Source organism: Netta rufina (assembly GCF_964035555.1).
Source record: "Netta rufina genome assembly, chromosome: 2".
Classification (NCBI taxonomy): Eukaryota; Metazoa; Chordata; class Aves; order Anseriformes; family Anatidae; genus Netta; species Netta rufina.
This window is the reverse complement of record NC_140124.1, coordinates 108,362,869-108,383,640: the sequence shown is the minus strand read 5'-3', so window position 1 is coordinate 108,383,640 and position 20,772 is coordinate 108,362,869. Positions and strand designations below refer to the sequence as shown.

The 20,772-nt window shown below is 35.5% G+C and overlaps 1 protein-coding gene across 1 annotated transcript in view; it reads left to right on the top strand.

Moving 5' to 3' along the window:
• The window catches only part of SMCHD1 (structural maintenance of chromosomes flexible hinge domain containing 1), a gene marked incomplete at its 5' end in the record, with an annotated part of 78,791 nt that overhangs the window by 38,632 nt on the left and 19,387 nt on the right, over positions 1 to 20,772 (top strand). Inside the window, 10 exons of the mRNA XM_084281659.1 lie at positions 540 to 767; positions 1,458 to 1,606; positions 4,194 to 4,282; positions 5,525 to 5,643; positions 6,347 to 6,514; positions 7,730 to 7,855; positions 11,392 to 11,471; positions 14,179 to 14,336; positions 17,786 to 17,901; positions 18,410 to 18,471. Coding sequence (XP_084137785.1) covers positions 540 to 767; positions 1,458 to 1,606; positions 4,194 to 4,282; positions 5,525 to 5,643; positions 6,347 to 6,514; positions 7,730 to 7,855; positions 11,392 to 11,471; positions 14,179 to 14,336; positions 17,786 to 17,901; positions 18,410 to 18,471 — 1,295 coding nt within the window. The remainder of the gene's footprint in view (positions 1 to 539; positions 768 to 1,457; positions 1,607 to 4,193; positions 4,283 to 5,524; positions 5,644 to 6,346; positions 6,515 to 7,729; positions 7,856 to 11,391; positions 11,472 to 14,178; positions 14,337 to 17,785; positions 17,902 to 18,409; positions 18,472 to 20,772) is intronic.

The window sequence follows — 20,772 nt, the reverse complement described above, 5'->3', positions numbered from 1 at the left end:
ACATTTAGAGACAGAACGGGTATCATAAATTGTTCCCCAAAACCTTAGTAAAGAAGGAAGTTGAGATTTTTTTTTCCAAAGGTTAGGAATTAAGTTTTTTGAGTAACATTTCAGTCTTAAAACTCTTAATTTTTATTAACTATGTTGTACATCTCAGTTCACTGACAGTCAGGAGAGCCACACAACTGGAGAAGATGAGACCCTTGTTTTATCCTGACAAAGATATAAACATATTAATGGGGCAAGATAACCTATATGAAACATTACTTCTGATTACTCTTAAGAAGTATTTGGAAATTGTAGGTTTTTAAATACTATACACAAAATATTTCCTAAGTATCTATCATCAGTTCCAGTGTCCATTATAACCATTGTAAGCATTCTGACATACCCTTTAACTTTACTTTTGATAAGTCAAGCTAATTTCATGTTTGGGCAGCTGTTCACACCTAACAGTCCAGAGTAGTGCCATGGAGCAATATTTATGTGTTTATGTGTATATCTGATGTCTTAATTATGTCTTTTTTCCCCCCACACAGAGTTGTAAAGATGTGCCACCAGTGGAAAAGATTATTAAACTTCTTCCTAGCAGTCGTGTTGCAAGACTGCAGATCTTAAGTATGGATGGACAAAAAGCTATTCAAATTAAACATCAGGATGAAATTAATTGGATTGCTGGTGATACCATGCGGAACCTTATATTTCAGATGTATGATGAAGGAGAAAGGGAAATACACATAACTTCATCCATGGCAGAAAAAATTAAGGCAAGTATATTTGAACAGCAGTATAGTGTGGGGAAATGATACTATGCTGCATCTCTAAAATCCGTAGACATCAAACTATGATTCTAAATAATATTCCTCAAGACTGTATTGTTAGGAACTTCACTCTCTGCTTAAAAAATTAAAATTATATGTTAAAATCGTGTCCTTAATGAGCTGAAGACATTTAATGAAGTATTAAATAATGCTTCAGGGTAGTAATACGAAAAGTAAGGTAGTAATTTCCAGCTCTTCTCTTAAACACAATAATATAATTTCAGCATTCTTCATATCTGGGGTTTTCCCAACATTTAGGAATGCTGTATGGACATGTTCCTTCTTGAAGACTTTTCAGAAGTCTTAGCTCTCTACCTGTGTTCGTACCATAGAATAATGTGGAGCCGAATACGAAGGTAGAGCTTCATTATATATGTGACGTTTTTTCTGGATCAGATCTTTCTTAAGAAAATATAGTAAGAGAAACTGTGTTTGTTTGTTTTGTGTATTATTATTTTTTTTTTTGGAATAACTTCCATATTTGGATAGATAGCATTAACCACTGTTGGAAAAAACTCCGGCTTTCCACTGAGAGCTTCTGTTACCTGTATTTTACTTCAGCAAGACCTCATATGTATTATGTTGCTAGTGATTAATAATTTAACTTGTGATTAATCTGATAAATTTTAATTTTAGGTTAACTGGACGCCCAGAATTAATAGAGAAATGTTGATGCAGGGAATATTACCTGATGTAAAAGTACCTACATCAGTAAAAGATGTACGCTACTGTCTCATCACTTACCTTGATGACCATGTGTCTTTGGAGAGTGCGTTTACAGTCAGGTTTGTCCATTTGCAATATGTTTTTTGAACATTGATGATGGCAAAGGATTGTAGATCTGTACTTCTGTTTTAAAAAAATAACAAAAATAAAAATCATTCTACAGAAGTTGAAATAAGGAAGTTGGTTAACAGGGGGAGTGTAGGCTTGGGTGGGTGGGCATTTTTTCCGCATGTAAATATGTTTAAAGATGAGAGCATCGCCTGTGTGAAAGATTCCACTACAATCTGATTATATTTAGCCCTGTGATCACTTTTGTAAGTGTAAGTGTGTATATATATACACACATATACATGCACATTGAAGGAGTTTGCAGACAACACCAAGTTTGGTGCGTGTGTCGATTGCTCGAGGGTAGGAAGGCTCTGCAGGAGGATCTGGATAGGCTGCACCAATGGGCTGAGGCCAACTGTATGAGGTTCCACAAGGCCAAGTGCTGGGTCCTGCACCTGGGGCGTTGTAACCCCAAGCAGAGCTACAGGCTGGGAGATGAGTGGTTGGAAAGCTGCCAGGTGGAGAAGGACCTGGGAGTGATGGTTGATAGTCGGCTGAATATGAGCCAGCAGTGTGCTCAGGTGGCCAAGAAGGCCAACAGCATCCTGGCTTGCATAAGAAGTAGTGTGGCCAGCAGGGCTAGGGAAGGAGGCTGTAGTGAGGTGGGGGTTGGTCTGTTCTCCTACGTGTCTGGTGACAGAACAGGGGGGGAACGGGTTAAATTTGTGCCAGGGGAGGTTTAGGTTGGATGTTAGGAAGAACTTCTTTACCGAAAGGGTTTTGATGGAGTCACCACCCCTGGAAGTCTTTAAAAGACGTTTAGATGTAGAGCTTAGGGATGTGGTTTAGTGGGGACTGTTGGTGTTAGGTCAGAGGTTGGACTCAGTGATCTTGTAGGTCTCTTCCAACCTAGATGATTCTGTGATTCTGTGAATCGTTGATAACTTTATTCAAGTGTTAGCTTATAGGATTGCTGTTGGCTTTGGAGTCATCTTACTGGTTACCATAGAGAAAAATCAATGGAGTGAATTGTTAGCCTTGCAAGATATCTTACTTTGTAGCTAAAGATTAATCTAACCAGATACAGGACGCCTGTCTGTATATGGTGTCCTGGTCAAAAGTGACAAACTGTTAATCAAACTTTAAAACTGCATGTTTATCAGTCTTAGTAAATCTAAGCAACTAGCTTTGGCTGCTGTGTCTTTATAAAGTTTGTTGAGATTAATCTAATTCTAAATGACTGCAATTACTTTAGTGTATTTCTTGCATTCTTAGTAGGTTAAAATTCAGTAATTAGCTTACAACATGTTAATGCCAGGGGTAAGTTTGCAGCAATTAGACATTAAATATATATATATATATATATATATATATATATGACCAATCTAAAGAATTAAGATTCTTTAAAATACTCAGAGTTTAATGCTTGTAAACTACCTACGATGCAGCATTGTTAAAGACAGGAAAGGTTTTGGCCAAGTACTATTTTCTGTTTTCTTTTATGAAGAGCAGAAAAGCAGACTGAATTAGTACTTCTCTTCTTGAAAGGAAATAGAAGAGTGGATTATTTAATTTTGTTGCACTTTTTTGCTTGTTATGGTGGGAAAGCGGTCTCAGACCAGGAAAATTTTATTGAGAGGTTATTCTGTTGTAAAAATTAACTGGAGGTCATTCTGATATGATTTTTGGAGATCTCGATGTATTTTTTAGCTTTAAACACACAAAAGGAGTCAAAACCAATGTGTTGGATAACTGAAGTCTCAAATAACTTACAAGTTGTCAGATAACAAATTCTGGGGGACCCAACACATAATGCATGTGAAATACTTCATCAAGTAAACCAAAGGAAATTCTAGGGCTGTTTTAAAGTATTTTGAGGAGACTTTTGAGGCATAGTTTAGGCATGACTTCTCTTTTAACATAACAAAAGAGGAAAATAGAAATCTATTTGTTGTGGTTTTGTGTTGTTGTTTTTTTTTTTTTTAAGGTTGTTTATCTTTTCCATAATTTTTGTAAATGTATTTTTTCTCTGATTTATTTTGCTTTAAAGAAAAACTGTCTAAAAATTTAAACTACATTAGTTGTAATCAAGTCCTTAAGAAATCAACAAATATTTTCATAGTGAGACAGATATTTTTACATGTATACATGTATACATTCATCAGGATGAATGTTAATATTACTATGGGTCTTACAGTAATATTAATATATATAGACAATTGTATGTTACTTTGGGGATGTTTTTTCAAGATATAAAATAAATCAGAATTCAGGGTTGGACTATCTGGTTATGGATCTGATCTGTGGTAAAATACTGGTAGACATGTTAATATGAATAAAGTAAAATTCTGTAGCAGCGTTGTCTTGTTATGCAGGCACTGTCTGATAAGCTGCATCTGATAAATTTGAGGAAAGCTACAATGTAAAGTTTGTGCACACTGGATTTGATCCTCTAAATGTATGCAAGGACAAAATTAAAAAACAAAAAATCCAATTACAAATGGATGATTACTGATGCATCCTTTGTCACGTGTGCTAGTGTTGTAAGTCATTACCTTCATGAAAATGATTATAAATAAATTTTCCTCTGTTTAGACCACTTCCTGATGAACCCAGACACATTAAATGCAAATTAAAAGGATCAAATACATTGCAATTGGGCGAAGAACTACAAAGTGACATTGGTGAGTATTTGCATATTCTTCACTTTGTTGTAAAATATGTTTCTGTCTCTTTGCAGTTTATTATGTATATGATATATCTGTTATGTATACAGACGTGTATGGTATATTTTATCTGTTATGTAGACAGATGAGTGAATTGTCTTCTACTATTAAAACATAAAACATATTTACATTCTCATTCGTGCATGGATGATCAGACTTATGTAACAGCCATTCTGGAGTTACTCTCCGGTAAAATTTGCCACCACACTTGCACATTAGGACATTCATCACACTGAGTTTGAGTAGTTCATATATTTTTCTTTAGGTTGTATATTCTAAAATCCTAAAGGCAAAAACAGTAGTCAGATTATTTGAAGGGCATGGTCTTCAAAATATAATATTTTTAAGTTAAAAACTTATCCTTAAAAAACTACCATGTTAGGGATTAGTCTTCTGATTTGCCTTCAGTTTCTACACGTGGTTGCTCCAGGACTTGAGAGAATAAAAATACTTAAATGCTTTCTTTCCTCAAACAAAATCTTTTAATGGCTTTAGAGCCATTAAAAGATTTTGTTTGAGGAAAGAAAAGCACACAGTGCAAACTGTTTTACAGGTTAAAAATCAGCTTCTATCTTAAGATTTTTTTCTTCTAACCTTATATCAAGAAGTAATCTCAAAAAGAAAGTGGGAAACACAAATACTTGGTTAATATGACTAGATAAGTACATTTTTGATACCCTATTAAGATGCATGGGGGAGGGGATGTTACCAAGGTATATAAGTACCTGAAAGGAGAGGATGTAAAGAAAATGGAACCAGGCTCTTTTCAGTGGTTCCCAGTGACAGGACAAGAAGCAGGGAGTACAGACTGAAATACTAGAGACTCCCTCTGAACAGAAAGGCTTTTTTAAAAATAAAAAAATAAATATATATAATACTGTGCAGGTGATGGAGCACTGACAAAAGACGTCCAGAGAGTTGTGGAGTTTCCCTGTGTGGACGTCTTCACCAGCTGCCTGGATGTGGTCTTGGGCAATCTGCTCTGTATAGCCCTATTTAAGCAGGCTGTTAGACCAGATGACCTGCAGAGGTCACTTCCCACCTCAACCATTCTGTGATTCTGTGATACTTACGCAAATTTTCTCTATTTTGTGTGCATGTTGTATATATTTATATTCTATATATTCTATAATGTTTCATTAAAGCAGCTGCTGGTGTAATGATCTTAATAATCATCTTAATAAATTATCTTTTTAATAGATGTAATGATTACAGATCAATATGGAAATCAGGTTCAGACAGTGACATCTGCGTGTGTAAGTTCCCTAGGAGTTTCTGGGCCTGGACTTGATAAATCGAATTTACAAATAACTTGGCAGGTATTTATAAGATGTCATACAGTTTATTTCTCTGTGGCCTACATGTGGTAATTTGTCTTATGCAGTCTCACAGAATTGAGCCAAAACTGTAGAAAAGTAATCAAATTAAACTGTAGATGGTAAGCTACGAGAAGATAGCATTAAAATAATATGATCCCATTCTAAGGAATATAGCAGCATCTGTTAAAAACCTTATCACTGCTGCAGCTCTATGCCATGGCAGTGAGGTCACTTTATGTTTGGTTTGGGTCTGGTGTGCTTTCTTTCTTGTCTGTTCTTCTGTATCTCTTCTTCTAACTTCTTTTTAGGCTTTTTTCCTGTTTTTTGTTTGTTTGTTTGTTTTTTATAGTGGTGTAGTTGATTTTATGATCTTTAGAAGAACCACATAGAACTAATGATATTGTCTGCTGTAGTTTAAAATGTATTCTACGGCTTTTGAAATGATGGATATAACTAAGTTACACATAACTCATTTACATTGAAAAGGCTTTTGGGAAATTCTCAAGTTTGAAATTGATCATTTCTTACACAAGTAGTCTATTTAAATTTGGCAAAAAGAGTAGAGCTTATATTTAACTGTTTGTTTACTGTCTCACAGTAAAAATAGCAAGCAGTGTCTAGTAGGTCCAAATATTAAAATACCGTATTGAAAAAAATTAAAATATAATTCCCTTGATACAATTTTATTTTTATTTCTCAATAGGAAAGTACCCTAACAATGAGAGTCAAAGGAATTAGATTTAAACCCTGTTTACTTGGAAGCAAAGAACTGTGCTTTGCTTGGCGTGAGTTTTCTGACTTTCTCAGAGTAAATTTAATTGCAGGATCCCCTGCTAAATTACAAATTGTGGATTGGCCAGAGCTCGAAAAGGTAAGTCAAATGGTTTTTGTTTGGGGAAAAAAACAAGAAGGTGACTGGTTAGCAGGTCCTTTATTTCCTGAGCTTTTGGAGCACAGGATGCAAAGATGAAATAAAACACTGACTACTTATGATGATGATTCTGAAAATTGCCAGATTGACATCTCTAGAGACACTTTTTGTGTTGTTCAGGACAACTTAACACAAGCAAAATCAAGTAAGTATTTTGCAGCCTGATTATATAGACATGCTTCAAATGGGGCAGTAAATGTGAAGGATTTTTCATACAATAACTACATTAGCTTTAAAAGTAAATTTATTTTAGAATGAACTAACTCATATATGTCTGTTCAGAATACTGTATTTTCCTTGACTATCTCCTTAATTGTTTTTCCTGTCCCATTTGCCTTTCTATACTTCATTCATTTTTCTTTTCCTTGGTGCAGTAGTTTTACTGTGGGCTGCATCTTCCACTACCGTTTGCCAAAGATTCTGTCTTTAATGGTAAAAATGGTTGGCAGCTCATCTCTTCTGTACCTGTTATTTTTGATGTTTAGGATATAGGAAGACAACCACAAATTTACTTACCATTTTAAGATTATTTACAGTCAGAAAGTGGGGATGAGTGTATGATACTTTATCAAATGGAAAGGATAGAGAAATTTGGAACCATCCCACTTGTCTGTGTTGTTTTTTTTTGACCTTTCAATGTCTATGTTGGCTGTTCAAGTGAAAATGCTAAGTTGCAACAGAAAGCAAAATAGGAGAGTGGAAGAAGGTAAAAAGATTACAGTGTTGGGAAAATGGTGAAGGACATTACTGATGAGAATGGGGAAAGAAAAGGTTCATGGAATATAATTATTTTTACTCTCTGGAAAAGGTATCACGATTTATGAGAAGACAAAAAGTTTCAGTCCTTACGCAACATGGAAACCGTGTTTGATGAGGCTCTTCAGAAGCATGTCCTTACTGTACCTAATTTGAAGTGCATCAATATGAGTAACACATATGATTGAATCAAATAGTGCGTTTTATAATTACAAGAATGTACATGGGAGAACTCTGGAAATACCTTCCAGGAGTCCTACAATTCTGACATAGCCTAGCTGTTACAGGAGGCAAATAGCATGGAAAAAGCAGATGCTATCACTTTGAGTATTCCTGATCTGCTATGAATGTCTAATATACCTACAACTGAATAGAATAATGCATTTGTTTATTTTCCAGCCTGTTGCAGTGATTAATGGCAGAGAGTTGCAAAAACCCCTTGTCCTTCAACTGTGTGATCAGTGGGGAAATCCGTCTTCTGAACCTAATGTCAAAATCAGCCTTTCAAAGAGTAGCAACCTAAAGGTACGCATAGGCCTTACTATATGAAATTTTGTCCACGTAACACAGATTTATGTTGTCACGTCTACATCTTCTTCCTAATTACCAAGACATTTTTGGAGAAGTGAATATGGTGTTGTTAGAGTACAAAAGAATAATTAATCTCACATAATACTAATTTCAATTAATAACGTAAAGAGTTCCCAGGACAGATTTCTCAGCTCCCTTTTATTATAGCAATCATAAATATAACAGAATTCCTATAGTGCAGTATGCAAGTGTAATTATTATACATTCTTGATCTTCTACTCAACCCTTCTGCAAATTCTGTGTGTATCCCCCAATTTATCATTATTATTATTCAGTAAATTACCTTAGATATGTTCTAAAGGGGCAACCAAATCATTTTTATTTTGTTGGTTTTTGTTTGTGATTAATGAATGTATGGCTACTGGCCATTCACCTGTATAGCCACTGAGGCACACCACCTAATTATCAGTTAGGCACCCCCCAACTAAATACCTCTGAGAAGAGCATAGGCTCTATAAACTGAATTAAAACAATGAGGATGCAATATCTAACCCAGAGTTAAGCAGTTAGTATGCTTTTTGTGAGTGACGTAGGAGTGTCAGAGGGCCCACGCATTGGTCTATACAGAGAAAGAAGTTTGACAGAATACTTAAGTCATTAACATTTTATTTCAAATTATTGGGGGAAAAAATGCCAAACTGTCAAATTTTCCTAACCGTTGATGCAGCAACTGTTATATTCAATTTGTATGTTATCAATACAGATATATTCATGCGTCTCTGGACATGACCTTTTTCATACAGGGCTGGCCTTGGTCTGTTTTTATTCATGCTTGCCATAAATTTGTCTCAAAATATTATTTCTTTAAAAATACACAACAGCCATGAACTTTCTTTTATTTACCCCTCAAGAACTATTTCACAGCCTCAACCTTCTCCCCAATTTAGTTATACTACTATTACTTATTTTCTTTGTTGTTTTTTATTATATATTTTTATTATTATCTAGGAAATTTCTTCACATCTTGAAAGTTTTTCTTCTGGCTCTTCTAAATGTAAATTCTATAAAAGCTTGCCTCATAGTTTGCGACTTTTTTTTTTTTTGTTTGACCTTTCTGCTGCTGCATTTATGATGGCAGCCACAGCTCCGTGGGACTTCCAGCTAGGTTTTTCTTGAGAAAACATACTTTGACAGTAACGCTGTGTCTAACCGGAGACATTGTGATGGTGTGCTCAGACATTCAGACATTATGCCTTTCTCCAGAGAGGACCAGCAACATGTCTTAGAAATGGTCTTCATCCAGCTGAATATGCTGAGGAGAAAATACTCTGAAAGCCAAGGTCAATTGTTGTTCTCGTGTCTGTTACCATGCACTCTCCTGGAGTGTAGCAACAGCAGCACCGTAAGAGTGATACTCTTATACATTAGTAGAGCAACTAGCTGCATATTTGCTAAACAGACATCAGATCCGTTTCATGATTATCTTTGAGAACCTCTTTAGAGAACTGTCTTGCCTTGGCATTTCAAATAGTTTGTATGTGTGGTCTCCCAAAGGAAATGAAAAGTTTCTAGGAACAGAAATTCTCAAATAAGCTGTATTTCACATCCCATCCTCTAAGACTCCTAGACCTGCTATTCTGTGGTTGTAGCATGCGTTTTCTGTACTCCATTATGTGGAGTCCAGAACTGAATGAGCATGGCTGAACAGAAACTCTCCAAACTCATATGGGCAACCCAACAGTGAAAATGCACAAATCACCAGTTTCTGTGAAAATTAAAATTTCTATTCTGTGATGTACAGTGATTTCAAATGTGAATCATTCTGTTAAGCTGAATATAATCTTCAGAAAAGTATAATACATATCTGGCAATTTTCTTAGCCTTTCTAGAAAATCAAAATATCTTTACAGTGCTGCCTGCCTCTTAAACCATTGAGCACACATTTTTTTGCCATTGCCTTTCTGTGGTGAAATGGTTGGATAAATTCATGCTTCCATAGCTGACCCATTATTAGTCAACTTTCACTGTGTTTTTTTTGTTTTGTTTTGTTTTGCTAAAGTAGTTTCATTCATGTAAATTATTGACATGAGATTTGAAAAAAGAAAATAATTTTGGAAGAAGATTGCCCACTTCACATATTCTAAAAATACTGTTTTTGTGTAAGTGGGTAAGTAGACATGTAGTCTTCTGAAATTTGTGCTGAAATAGCAAAGGGAAAGCAATTTAATGCCAAATACTGTTCAGATAAGGACAATCTTTTGCATGATATTGTTGTATTACATCATTGATGTAAAAAGTTGATTTCCCTCTTTAGAGAGGAATTCATTATACGAGAACTCAGAATATATCCATCGCTTCCTTTGCTGTCCTCTAAACTTTAAAGCTCCTATCTGAGGTTCTTCTGATACACTGACAAGGTATTTCTTAGGTAAGGCTAAGACAGTGTATACACATGTGTGCGCATGCACATTTTCAAAAAAAAATAGCTTCTACTTAAAGAATGTGTTAGTATTCACCTGTTTTTCTCAGAGGACAGGCATTCTGCATCTCCTATCCTGGCATCCATAATTTCAAAAGTTTCTGACTCACGGGGAAAGTGAAAGTGGTAGCTTCTCTGCCATTTAATGTGCAAGGACAAGTGTAACTTAATGATACTGCCAATCGTAAGATTTCACTTTCAGTGCTGGGAGAGTAAGTGTGGCAAAGACAGAGAGCATACAGAAAAATGCACTTTTTGAAGAACACCAGTGAGTTAAAGGGGAGTTTTCTAACAGGGAGATTCAGCCAGAATTTCTCAAAAGCAGAAGTCCCATTGACATCAAAGGACTTTTAGTGAAACCTATTTAATGTACAAGGTAAACAAGAGATGCGTAAAGCAGTTGTGTTGTTTTTCTAAAACAATGCTGACAAGAAGGTACCTATCATTAGTGTTTGGTTAAATGCTGTTTCTTTCAGTATAGAGGTTAGTTTTTGTTTGTTGTTAAGTTCTGATTAATGAGGTAGTTGTCATAACATTTTTTTCTAGGTTGTCTAGCGATGTTTTTGGCAGTTTGACCAGGATGGGGAAAACGAAAGATAGACACAGATGTTTTAGTTTTCTATACTCAAGTTGTGTCATTCTTTAATTTCTGCTACCCAGGAATCTCTGTGCAGGCTGGAAAAACACTGAGAGGGATCAAACAGTTTGTAGAAGGTTTTAGAATCTGAAAATAGATTAGCAGGTATTATGGGTGACGTTATCAGTACCAGTTAAAGAAATAACATTTATAAAACATTTAAATATGTTAATGAACAAAAATATTCTAGTTTAGATAAAGTGATTGTCTTCAAAAACTGGCAGAGAAAAATCTGAAACCTTAATATCATATTCATAAGAATGTATCTTTCCCTAATTTAGAGTGCAAAAATTCAAAGCAAATATTGCTCAAATGGAAAGCCAGTATGTAGGCAAATGAGGTATATGTTTTATTTTAAGACTTGATACTACTTTTGTGTCACTGAAAGAATAAAAAAAATATTTTTTTTGACAGATTTTTTCTTCAAACCAGCAACATAAAACAGATGAAAATGGTAGGGTTAACCTGGGAGTTATTAGTATTCATGCACCTAGGTAAGTAGTGAAAGCTATGTGGAAAAACTGAATTCTGAAATGTTGCTTGCTAGATGTGTTTAAGCTGCGCATTTCATAAAGTACCTACGAGGAATTCGTCTAGAGCTGAGGTCAAACGTTTATTATTTAGATGCTGGTGAAAGGCCAGTTAGTGAGCTTTAAGACATTAAGCGCGTAACTGAATAAAATTGAATAGCTTTTTCTTTGGTCTTCTGAGAAGCTGCTGCTCTCATTTCCTGAATTCTAGGTTTTCTGGTCATGGTAAAACACAGCTTAAAATTGCCAACCTGTACCTAGTGTACATGGTATCATTTAAAATGTTTGAAATATATAGCTTTTGGGTGATAAGAACTGGGCGTAGTGCTTTTAAAATAGGAACATGTTTTATAGGAGTGTTGAAATCCTACTTCCTCTGGGTGCTAACCAGTGTAGATAAATTGTCCTAAAGAATTTGAGGAAAAAAAATAATCCAAAACCAAAAATATTTTCTTACTTGCAACAGAGCTAATGAAGCTTCATTTCCTGCAGCTTTGTGTCCTGCACCTCCTGCTTCTTCATGTCAGTCTCCCCTTTACGCTTGCATGTCCCATCTGTCTTTCCAAATTCATTATTTCTCTTTCAGTTCACAGTTCTGCTACCCAGTTCCTGTATCCCTAAGGCCCACCTGATAACACTGGAGTGTTTTCCTGCATCTTACTGTTTTGTCTTGCTGGTTAGGCATGATTCAGAATAGGCTATATCTAGTTTGGGGTTTATATGTGATGGTTTTTGAAGTGGATAGTACACCTGTGTTACTGATCAGAAGAGATGCTTTTCCTTCAGAGGAGAAGATGGCTACAAAGATGGTGAAGGGTGTAGAGGGGAAGACGTATGAGGAGCAGCTGAGGTCCCTCGGTGTGCTCAGCCCCAAGCAGAGCAGGCTGAGGGGAGGCCTCATGGCGGCCTGCAGGTCCCTCACGAGGGGAGCGGAGGGGCAGGCGCTGAGCTCTGCTCTCTGGGGACAGCGACAGGACCCGAGGGAACGGCATGGAGCTGGGACAGGGGAGGGTCAGGCTGGGCATTAGGGAAAGGGTCTGCACCCAGAGGGTGGTCGGGCACTGGGACAGGCTCCCAGGGCAGTGGTCACTGCACCAAACCTGATGGAGTTCAAGAAGTGCTCGGACAGTGCTCTCAGATACCTAGGGTGATTTTTGGGGTAGCCCTGTGTGGAGCCAGGAGTTGGACTCAGTGATCCTTGTGGGTCCCTTCCAATTCAGGATATTCTGTGGTTCTTTGCCTGCAGGCTCTTTCTTCTAGCCACCTAGCATTTTCTTGAAAGCTGCAGTGGTACGATTTCTGTTCTGCATTTCCATTTCCTCAGTTGTAATTGCAGCTTCTCCACACATTCTTTCTGGCCTTTTAGAACTTCAGTCCCTCTGTCCTTTCAGTTAACTTTTGAATCAACTGGCTAATTTCAGCTGGAAATATATTGAGATAGAATAGCCTAAACCTTGTTTTCTTATGGAAATGAGCTGAAGGCTACATTTTTGGTTTTCATTTTTGTAGTAACCTCTCAAGAATGGGAATCCGTAAGCATGCTTTTATAAAGCAAAAATTGAAATAGTTTTGTATAATTATAGATAATATTTCCTCCAAAAATCTAAAATATCTCTGGTACCAATTAAATCTAGCACTTTCTTGTGTGATTCCTTACTGACTGACAGGAAACAAGAAGTGGAGGTTAATCTGCCTGCTGTAGAGAGGTCTTATGTATATCATGAGAAAAGTGTATTGAGTGTTTTGTTACAAGTAATTTTATTTTTTTAAATTACTAACCCAGAAGATAAATACTGATTAAAAATTAGTAATGTTTAGCTCATAGGAGCTTTTGTTAGAAGACTAGGTTGGCTTTAGGTAGCTTAGAAGCTAGCACTAAGTACTTGTTCTTAAATTTTTGAAATACTTTATGCCAGTTAATATTTTTGCATTCATATCTACAGGATTTTGTCTATAACATTGTTATACATTTGGAAGAAAATATTTAAAATGTTATTGGTGGTGCTCAGTGTGTTTGGAATGCTCACATCTTGGTAGATGGTAAATATTAATTATCAGTATATTACTGGAGGTTAGACACAGGTGTGTTCAGTGGTAACACCCTACTTTTTATAGCATGATCAAAACTGGCTGGAGAGTACAGTCACTGTGCAGTTAAACGTGTTAATCCTAGTTCTGTTTAAAAACTTAAATTTCTAGTCCTTAAAACTTTAAAAAAAAAAAAATGGGTTATTATATAACAGTGCAGCAGAGTTGTTATGTACTTGCAATGCACTTTTCTAGATGTGAGTTGTACACAGATTCGCTCTTTGAAAACTGTCAGAGCAGAATGCTCCTCAGACAGCATATTAATTAGTTATGTTTGCTTTCCACCTTACTGTCTTCTGCAACTCAAAGCTGCTGTTGCTAGCATTTTACAGATAAGCAATGAAATAATCAAACTAATTAAATATTTAAAATTAAATGTAATAAACTAATATCTTAAGATATTAGAACTATTATTATACTTCATTCAAGTGTTTCTAGCTTCGCATTAGCAGTTTGAATTAGTTCTTTTCAGATTTTGTTTTATAATGCTTTCATGTTCATGATTCAGATTTCATGTATGCTGAAAATCGCTTGTTCAGAAGAGGTATTTTATAATGGTTTTTATGATTTCTGTATGTTTCAGGGGAGAGCACATTTTACAGGTTAAAGCCGCATACAACAAGATCACATTAGATTGTCCAATAATTACATTAAATGTCCTGCCTGATCCTGAGAAACCTGTTCGCTTGAATGTGAAATATGACAAAAATGCTTCCTTTCCAGCAGGAGGTACCTTCCCTGGTAAGTATTGGGGTTCTTTAATGGAAACAAGTCACTCAAAAGTTTTGTAAACCCATGAGAACTATTTTGGTGATTCTCCTGGTTTTGTTTCTTATTTTGTGTCTGTCTGTTTGTCTGCATGTCTCAGTTTTTTGTAAAAGCCATATCTAAGATGCCTCTATAACATTTGGAGAGAAAAGGCTTGCACATTTTCTATGAAAGTGCTTTAAAAAACCTCTTATCTGTCTGTAAATAGTAAAAGTAGATAACCTCTTCTTTATTGACAGTGAAATGCCATATTTCAGGTTTTGATTCCCAAAGATGATCTGAGCTTGGTCTTGCATTTTTTCGCTCATCTTATTTTGAGGTTAAAGGAGGTAGCTTTGAAATTGTATGCTATCTGTAAGGCAAGAGGAACCGAGAATGAACCGAAATGAGTACACCAGAGACAGTCCAAAAGAGTTTGAAACTCAGGCCTTTTTTCCATAAGGAAACTGGCATGAATAAGAAAACTATATTAACTAATTCCACTATTTCAGGTGAGAGGTCTTCTCTAAGAAAACTATGGAACTATGGGAGATATTGTTCTTGATTTTGCCAGTTAATTTATATGAATTTATTAGCCCATCTTCAAAAAAAAAAAAAATCCTTTCTAGTTTGCAATATGAAAGACAAAGATGTTATTCAGAAAGCTGAAGACCTTTCTGAAGCTAAAAAGAAAGTAGATTCTGTTGTTTAAAATATAATACCATATTAAGGAAGGCAAAAAAAAATTTTTTTTACAGTTTACTGGAATTATAAGAACAAAAAACACTTTATATTTGGGAAGCCTGCTATAGGCTTCTGAGCCAAGGGATGAAGCCTCAAATTTTGCAGTGAGAAGTTAAATTAAATATTTGTCAGTGTTCTGAAAATTAGGGTAAAGTAGTTTTCAAACTAATAATTTTCCATTTGGCCCCATCCTTGGGAAAGTGTGCGTGTGTATCACATCAGAATCTTCATTAGATGAGTTTTATACCTATTTGAAGAAGTAAACACTAACAAATTTCCTACACTGAATGGTATTCATTCGTCTTCTTAAAAATGGAGGTGCAAAACCAAAAAATCAATTGATGCAAAAGCTATAATTGACAGCAGGCATAAAAATAAGCTTTAGATTGTTTCATTTTATGAGTTCAGAAACTAAAACTCATTCTACACATCTTTTATACCATTGTAACCACCTGTCTTTCAGAACAGTGATGTTTTTAGTGTTATTATTTAAACTATGTCTGTGCTGCTGGTATGACTAACGAAAGTGCGTAATCAAGGGTAATAATTATGATGTCATAACTTGATCAGCTGGTGTTTTTTACGGAACAAGATTTTTATTCTTTAAAATACTCTTTATGCAGAAATTATCTTGACTAAATTCACAAAGTGTTTTAGAACTCTGGCTGTTCTTTTCCCTATACTACAGGACAAAAAAAAATATATTTTCCATTCTTAATGAATAACATTAATCTTAAGCACCACATTCGTGTACATTTAATACTTTTCTCCTGAGTGTATAATAATGAGTGGTGAATAGATTACTGTAGTTTATTCTATATAACTATAAAATGGTAGTATTATATAGATAGCATTGCCCTGATTCTGTTGAATCAAGTCAGGAAGCTTAGCTTTACTTCTGAGTGTGAATTTGAGGCATTTTTGTTTTTACTTTTCAGCATATCCATCTCCTTGAATTGAAGTGTTCTGAAGTGACCTACTATACTAGGTTTAAAGCTTTAGTTTGCAGTGTAGAACAAGACAGCTAGAGGACAAATTTTATGGTCCCTTATCTGCCTCTTTCCCAAAGTCCTGTGACTTTCTCTGCTTGTACTAATAGTTCTTAATTCTTTCAAGTTTATTTTTTATTATTTTATCATTTTATTATTTATATATATATAGTGAATTTTATGTCTGTATATATGTATGTGTGTTGTGTTATTTCCTGGGCACATGCGGACTTGTAACCTCTATTTCCCACTCTTTTCTTCTCTCCAAGGAGATCAAGTCTCTTGCTACTAATATATTTCTACATCTAAAACTTTAACTGTAAGCAGAGTTTAGTGTACTTGGAAGTTGGCTACTTTCATGAGACAATAAAAAAAGAGAAGCGTGTGAATAAAGATAACTGTCATGCTTGCTCCTTGACATCTTTCATTGTTATAAGGGAAATTGAAGCTACCTTGAAAGAGACTTCCACTGGAAGAGTGTGCTTTTCAAACTTCCCTGTATCTACAGCACTTGAAGTTTTAAGTAAAATAGAGAAGTTACCATTAATACTAAAAATATTTTTCAAATGTGGTGTATGCTGTATAAATAAGCCAGGCTTTGAGAGAAGAGGAGAAAAAGATAATTTTAGGAGACAAAATTATACAATGTGATACTAAATTCTGATTATAAAATTAGACAGTAAAATCCTTGTTAACAGTCTGACATTTAATTAGCACCCTAAATATTAGATTTAGTGATGAATTCAGGTACGCCAGGGAGCAGGCATTGTAATCTTGGAGGAAATAATGCATGATTTTTTTATGCACATCAAAGCACAATCCTTCCTTAAAGTGCAAATTTCATTTCTGCTTGAACAATGCAGCTTCAATTATATGCCTGAAAGCTCCCCATAGCCATAGTGCCAAAGTGTTCAGCTCACATTTTCAACTAGAGGAAGAGTAGCCTTTTTTTTTCCAAATCTTGTTTGGATTTCGTTTCCTTCAGACCACTAAATTTTCCGTGGAATGTATAGGGAAAGCTCAATTTTTCAGATTAGGATTTAAAACTGCCAGTATTTTGAGCACAGAAACAGTCAATAGCAAATGGAGGAATGAAACATCCATATAGTTCTAACAGACTTAAAGTCTGTGGTACTAGGCAGTAAGAAGTAGCAAAACTAAGATTAAGGTTCATAGTTTTTTTATTACAATGTGGCTAATTGATGTAGAAAATTATAGTTATCTTGGTACAGTCTCTTACCAACTACCGTGCCTTTTTATCCATCAGTTCAATGGCTAAAGCACTTGTGAAGGAAGAGGGAGATATGGATTTCCTGTCCTTGGAGGAAAAAAATGATTACTTATCTAGCCTAGCAATTGTTCTTTCCTGAGAACAAGAAACAATCTGGTTTGCTTTTGTTAAGGACAATAACCTGGGAAAGGCAGACTTGAATTTTGATGTTGTTTTTTTTTTTTTTTTAAGCAGTCATTGGATAAAGTATGTGGGTATTTTTTCTGTGTAAGGATTGTTACCTGATCTAGTTACAGGTCTAGGGAGAGATGGATTTCTATGCCTGGTTTCATATTTTTTGTTGTTTGGATTCTGTTTGAAACGTGGGTTTTGTGTGTTTTTCCTTCTGGTAGGAAAGAGAATGGGAAATTCATCAAGGTTTGTCATCTTAATTTTGAATAAAAAATAATCCTGAAAAATTGTTTTCTTTCATTCTGCAGATTTTATGGTTAGTGTTCTTTCTGAAGATGACAATATTATCAAAAATATTAATCCAGCACGTATTTCTATGAACATGTGGGAAGGACAGGGCAGCGGAACTAGGATACCAATTGATGTAAGTCATCAAAACATGTTTTCAATGTGAATATCAAAATGTTGGCATACAACAAACATTTTTGTAGTGGGGGTCTTTCCTGTATTTGACTTAAATCAATATCCTGTTCTAGATTTTAAATAACTAGCAATACATATCAATCATATTTATTTTTTTTTAACAATCTGTCCTATTACAACTTGTTGGACTATTCAAATGTCAATACTGTAATAAGATACTGTCAATACTGTAATATTCAAATGTCAATACTGTATTCAAATGTCAATACTGTAATAAGTACAGAAATGCTGCTGCTTTGCAGAAGCAAAGTGATAGCAGGGATACTTGACGCGCTTTATTGCAAAGAGTCCCAGGATTAAAAATATGAAATTAGCATCTAAATTGTAGGTGATCTCATCGAATTTCTATATGCTATCAGTATTACAAATTATTAAAACTTGACAGCATATTACGAGTAAGATACTTTAACTTTCAAGTATGTTATATTTAACTTTTTTCATCTTTTCAGGTTACAACGTTTAGCTGTAGTAAAGTGAAGGATGATAAAGAAGAAGGCTTCTCTTATTTCAGGTACAGCAGCATTTATTTTATAATTACTGATGCAGGTTATTGTACAAAATACAGTTTTATTTTTTATAACAATCTGTTAAAGAATTAGTACAATGCAATGCTATGAAATGTTAAAAGATACTAGCATGTTGTGATAAGTGTGGGGATTGTGTTCTTCCCAAGATGTATGTGACACTTGTTTAATCTGAGAAAATAAAAGAATCTAAGGTAATATATTAAAATACATGATGAGAAATGCTAGCAATGCAAGGACAGTATATTCCACTCAGGCTTCTTAGTTGTCTATTAACATTCCTTAGTTATCTTCAGCATAATGTTCAACTGCTGTAAAATTGCTAGCTGGAAAAAGTAGACTTAACTCTGATTGAGCACCTTCTGTAACTGTTAGTCTTGAATCGTGAGTTTGGCCTTGGTGGTTTAGTGGTCTTTCCTTCGGTCACTTAGTCTAGGTAGTGTCTTAGATAACAGGCAGGAGAATTAGACATCACGATAAGCTGGTGCCTGATTGCCACATTCTGTCTACATCTACTCTTATAAGGCATTCTAGAGGATCAGTCGAATAGTTGTGGTATTGGCTGTTGCTTCAAGCTCTTGCCTCCTGTTTTTAGACTTGCCTCCTGTTTTTAGAAAACAGACTTTAAGATCACCTGCATGCAGCATGTAGCACTGTTGCACAGCTGACCTGGCTCCTGCATCAGAGGAACAGAGACTGCTTCAGCTCAGCTAAGTCAAGATTCCAGGACCACTGCCAGAGATGATAGGGGAGTTTCCTAAACTGCCTCTCAACTGTGGCTCTCCTCCCTTTCAAAAGGCACATAATAGAGATCAGGAGGCCACATGTCAATTTTGTAATCCTTGGGAATCTGTGTTTTCAAGACCTTGGCTGTATCTTACCATTAGGTCTTTAACACTTTGATTTCCTGGGGAGCAGGTTAGCTGAGGCTTAAATTCAAGGTTCTGACACACAATGCAAATGTACCTCCATCTGTAAATCCCTGTGTCATATTCATCCAAGAACCTGTCCCACCTGGGAAAGCAGTTGATGCAACCTTCATTGACTAAGTCTTTTTAGCTTCTCAGATAGGGTACAGCAATGTAATGTACGTGCATATGAAGACTTCCATCTAAGAGATTACAGCTATTTCAAAAAACTGCAGTACATCTCAACAGGAATTGTAGTTATTTAGACAAGGCATTTTGAATCTTTACTAAAATCTCAGCCTTTACCTTAAAGGCACTCGAGACCCCAAAGCCTTCTAATGCTGAGTTTGACAGTTGTAGCAAAAAAAACCCTGTCCAATAAGGATACAGTTTTTGCTATTAACAGAGCAGAGCTTTCTCAGCAGCTAGTCCAAGGTTACAAAATTAACTTCTCCAGAAACAGGATTACTGAAAAATTTGTACCAAGCATAAGGTACGTTTCTGACCTTGCTCATTCTGATAAATGCTTAGTAATGGATGTAGTTCAAACACAAGAAACCCCTGAAACATTATCAAAATAAGACACTTTATGTTGCATGTTTGTACGTCCAGAAAAGAAGTACTTACCACATTTACCTGCATAGGGCTTCTCACAGAAGAAGCACATAGTAGATGGATGTGATATAAATTAACCCACACAGAGCTGAATATTGAATTTAAAAAATCTTGACATTGCTCCCTTAGATTAATAGTTAGCTGCAAATGTCCAGAATAAAAACTCCCTACCTTTCTGAAAGATTTGAGAAAACTAGCAGTAGATAGACACTTCTCATTAGCAGCACTTTTAGGAAAGTGCATATTGTTCACTGCTACCAGTGCCTGTGGCATCACTGTCTACCACCTGGTTTCTCTCTAGTTTTTACATCCTTGGCATAGTCACTGATGGGTTATCATCTACTGGATCCTAGCACCCTTTCAACTTGGGTGCAGTCTTGCAACTTTCATAACAACAGTGCAATTTATTCTTCTAAAGCTTATGCCTGGTTAGATGGTGTTCAGCCACACCAAGATCTTTAGCAGATTGTTTACAACTCAGTAATACTGTTAAGTCTTAACCCAGATAAAATGTAGAAAAGAAGGTAGAATTGTTTCTGTTCTATATGGAAGACAAAAAGTCAGGCCCCTTTCCAGAGATAGGTAAAGTTTTGATATTTTACTTTTTACAAATTAAGCATTCCAGGGAATCTTGCATCTTACTCTTTTCCAAACGAATTAAGAGGAAACGTATTCTTTACTCTTACTGTCAAAACAGCTAAAATGTATGTTGAAAGCAATAATCTCATTAGCCAATTCAAGAGTGTCATAAGTCATCCTCCTAGA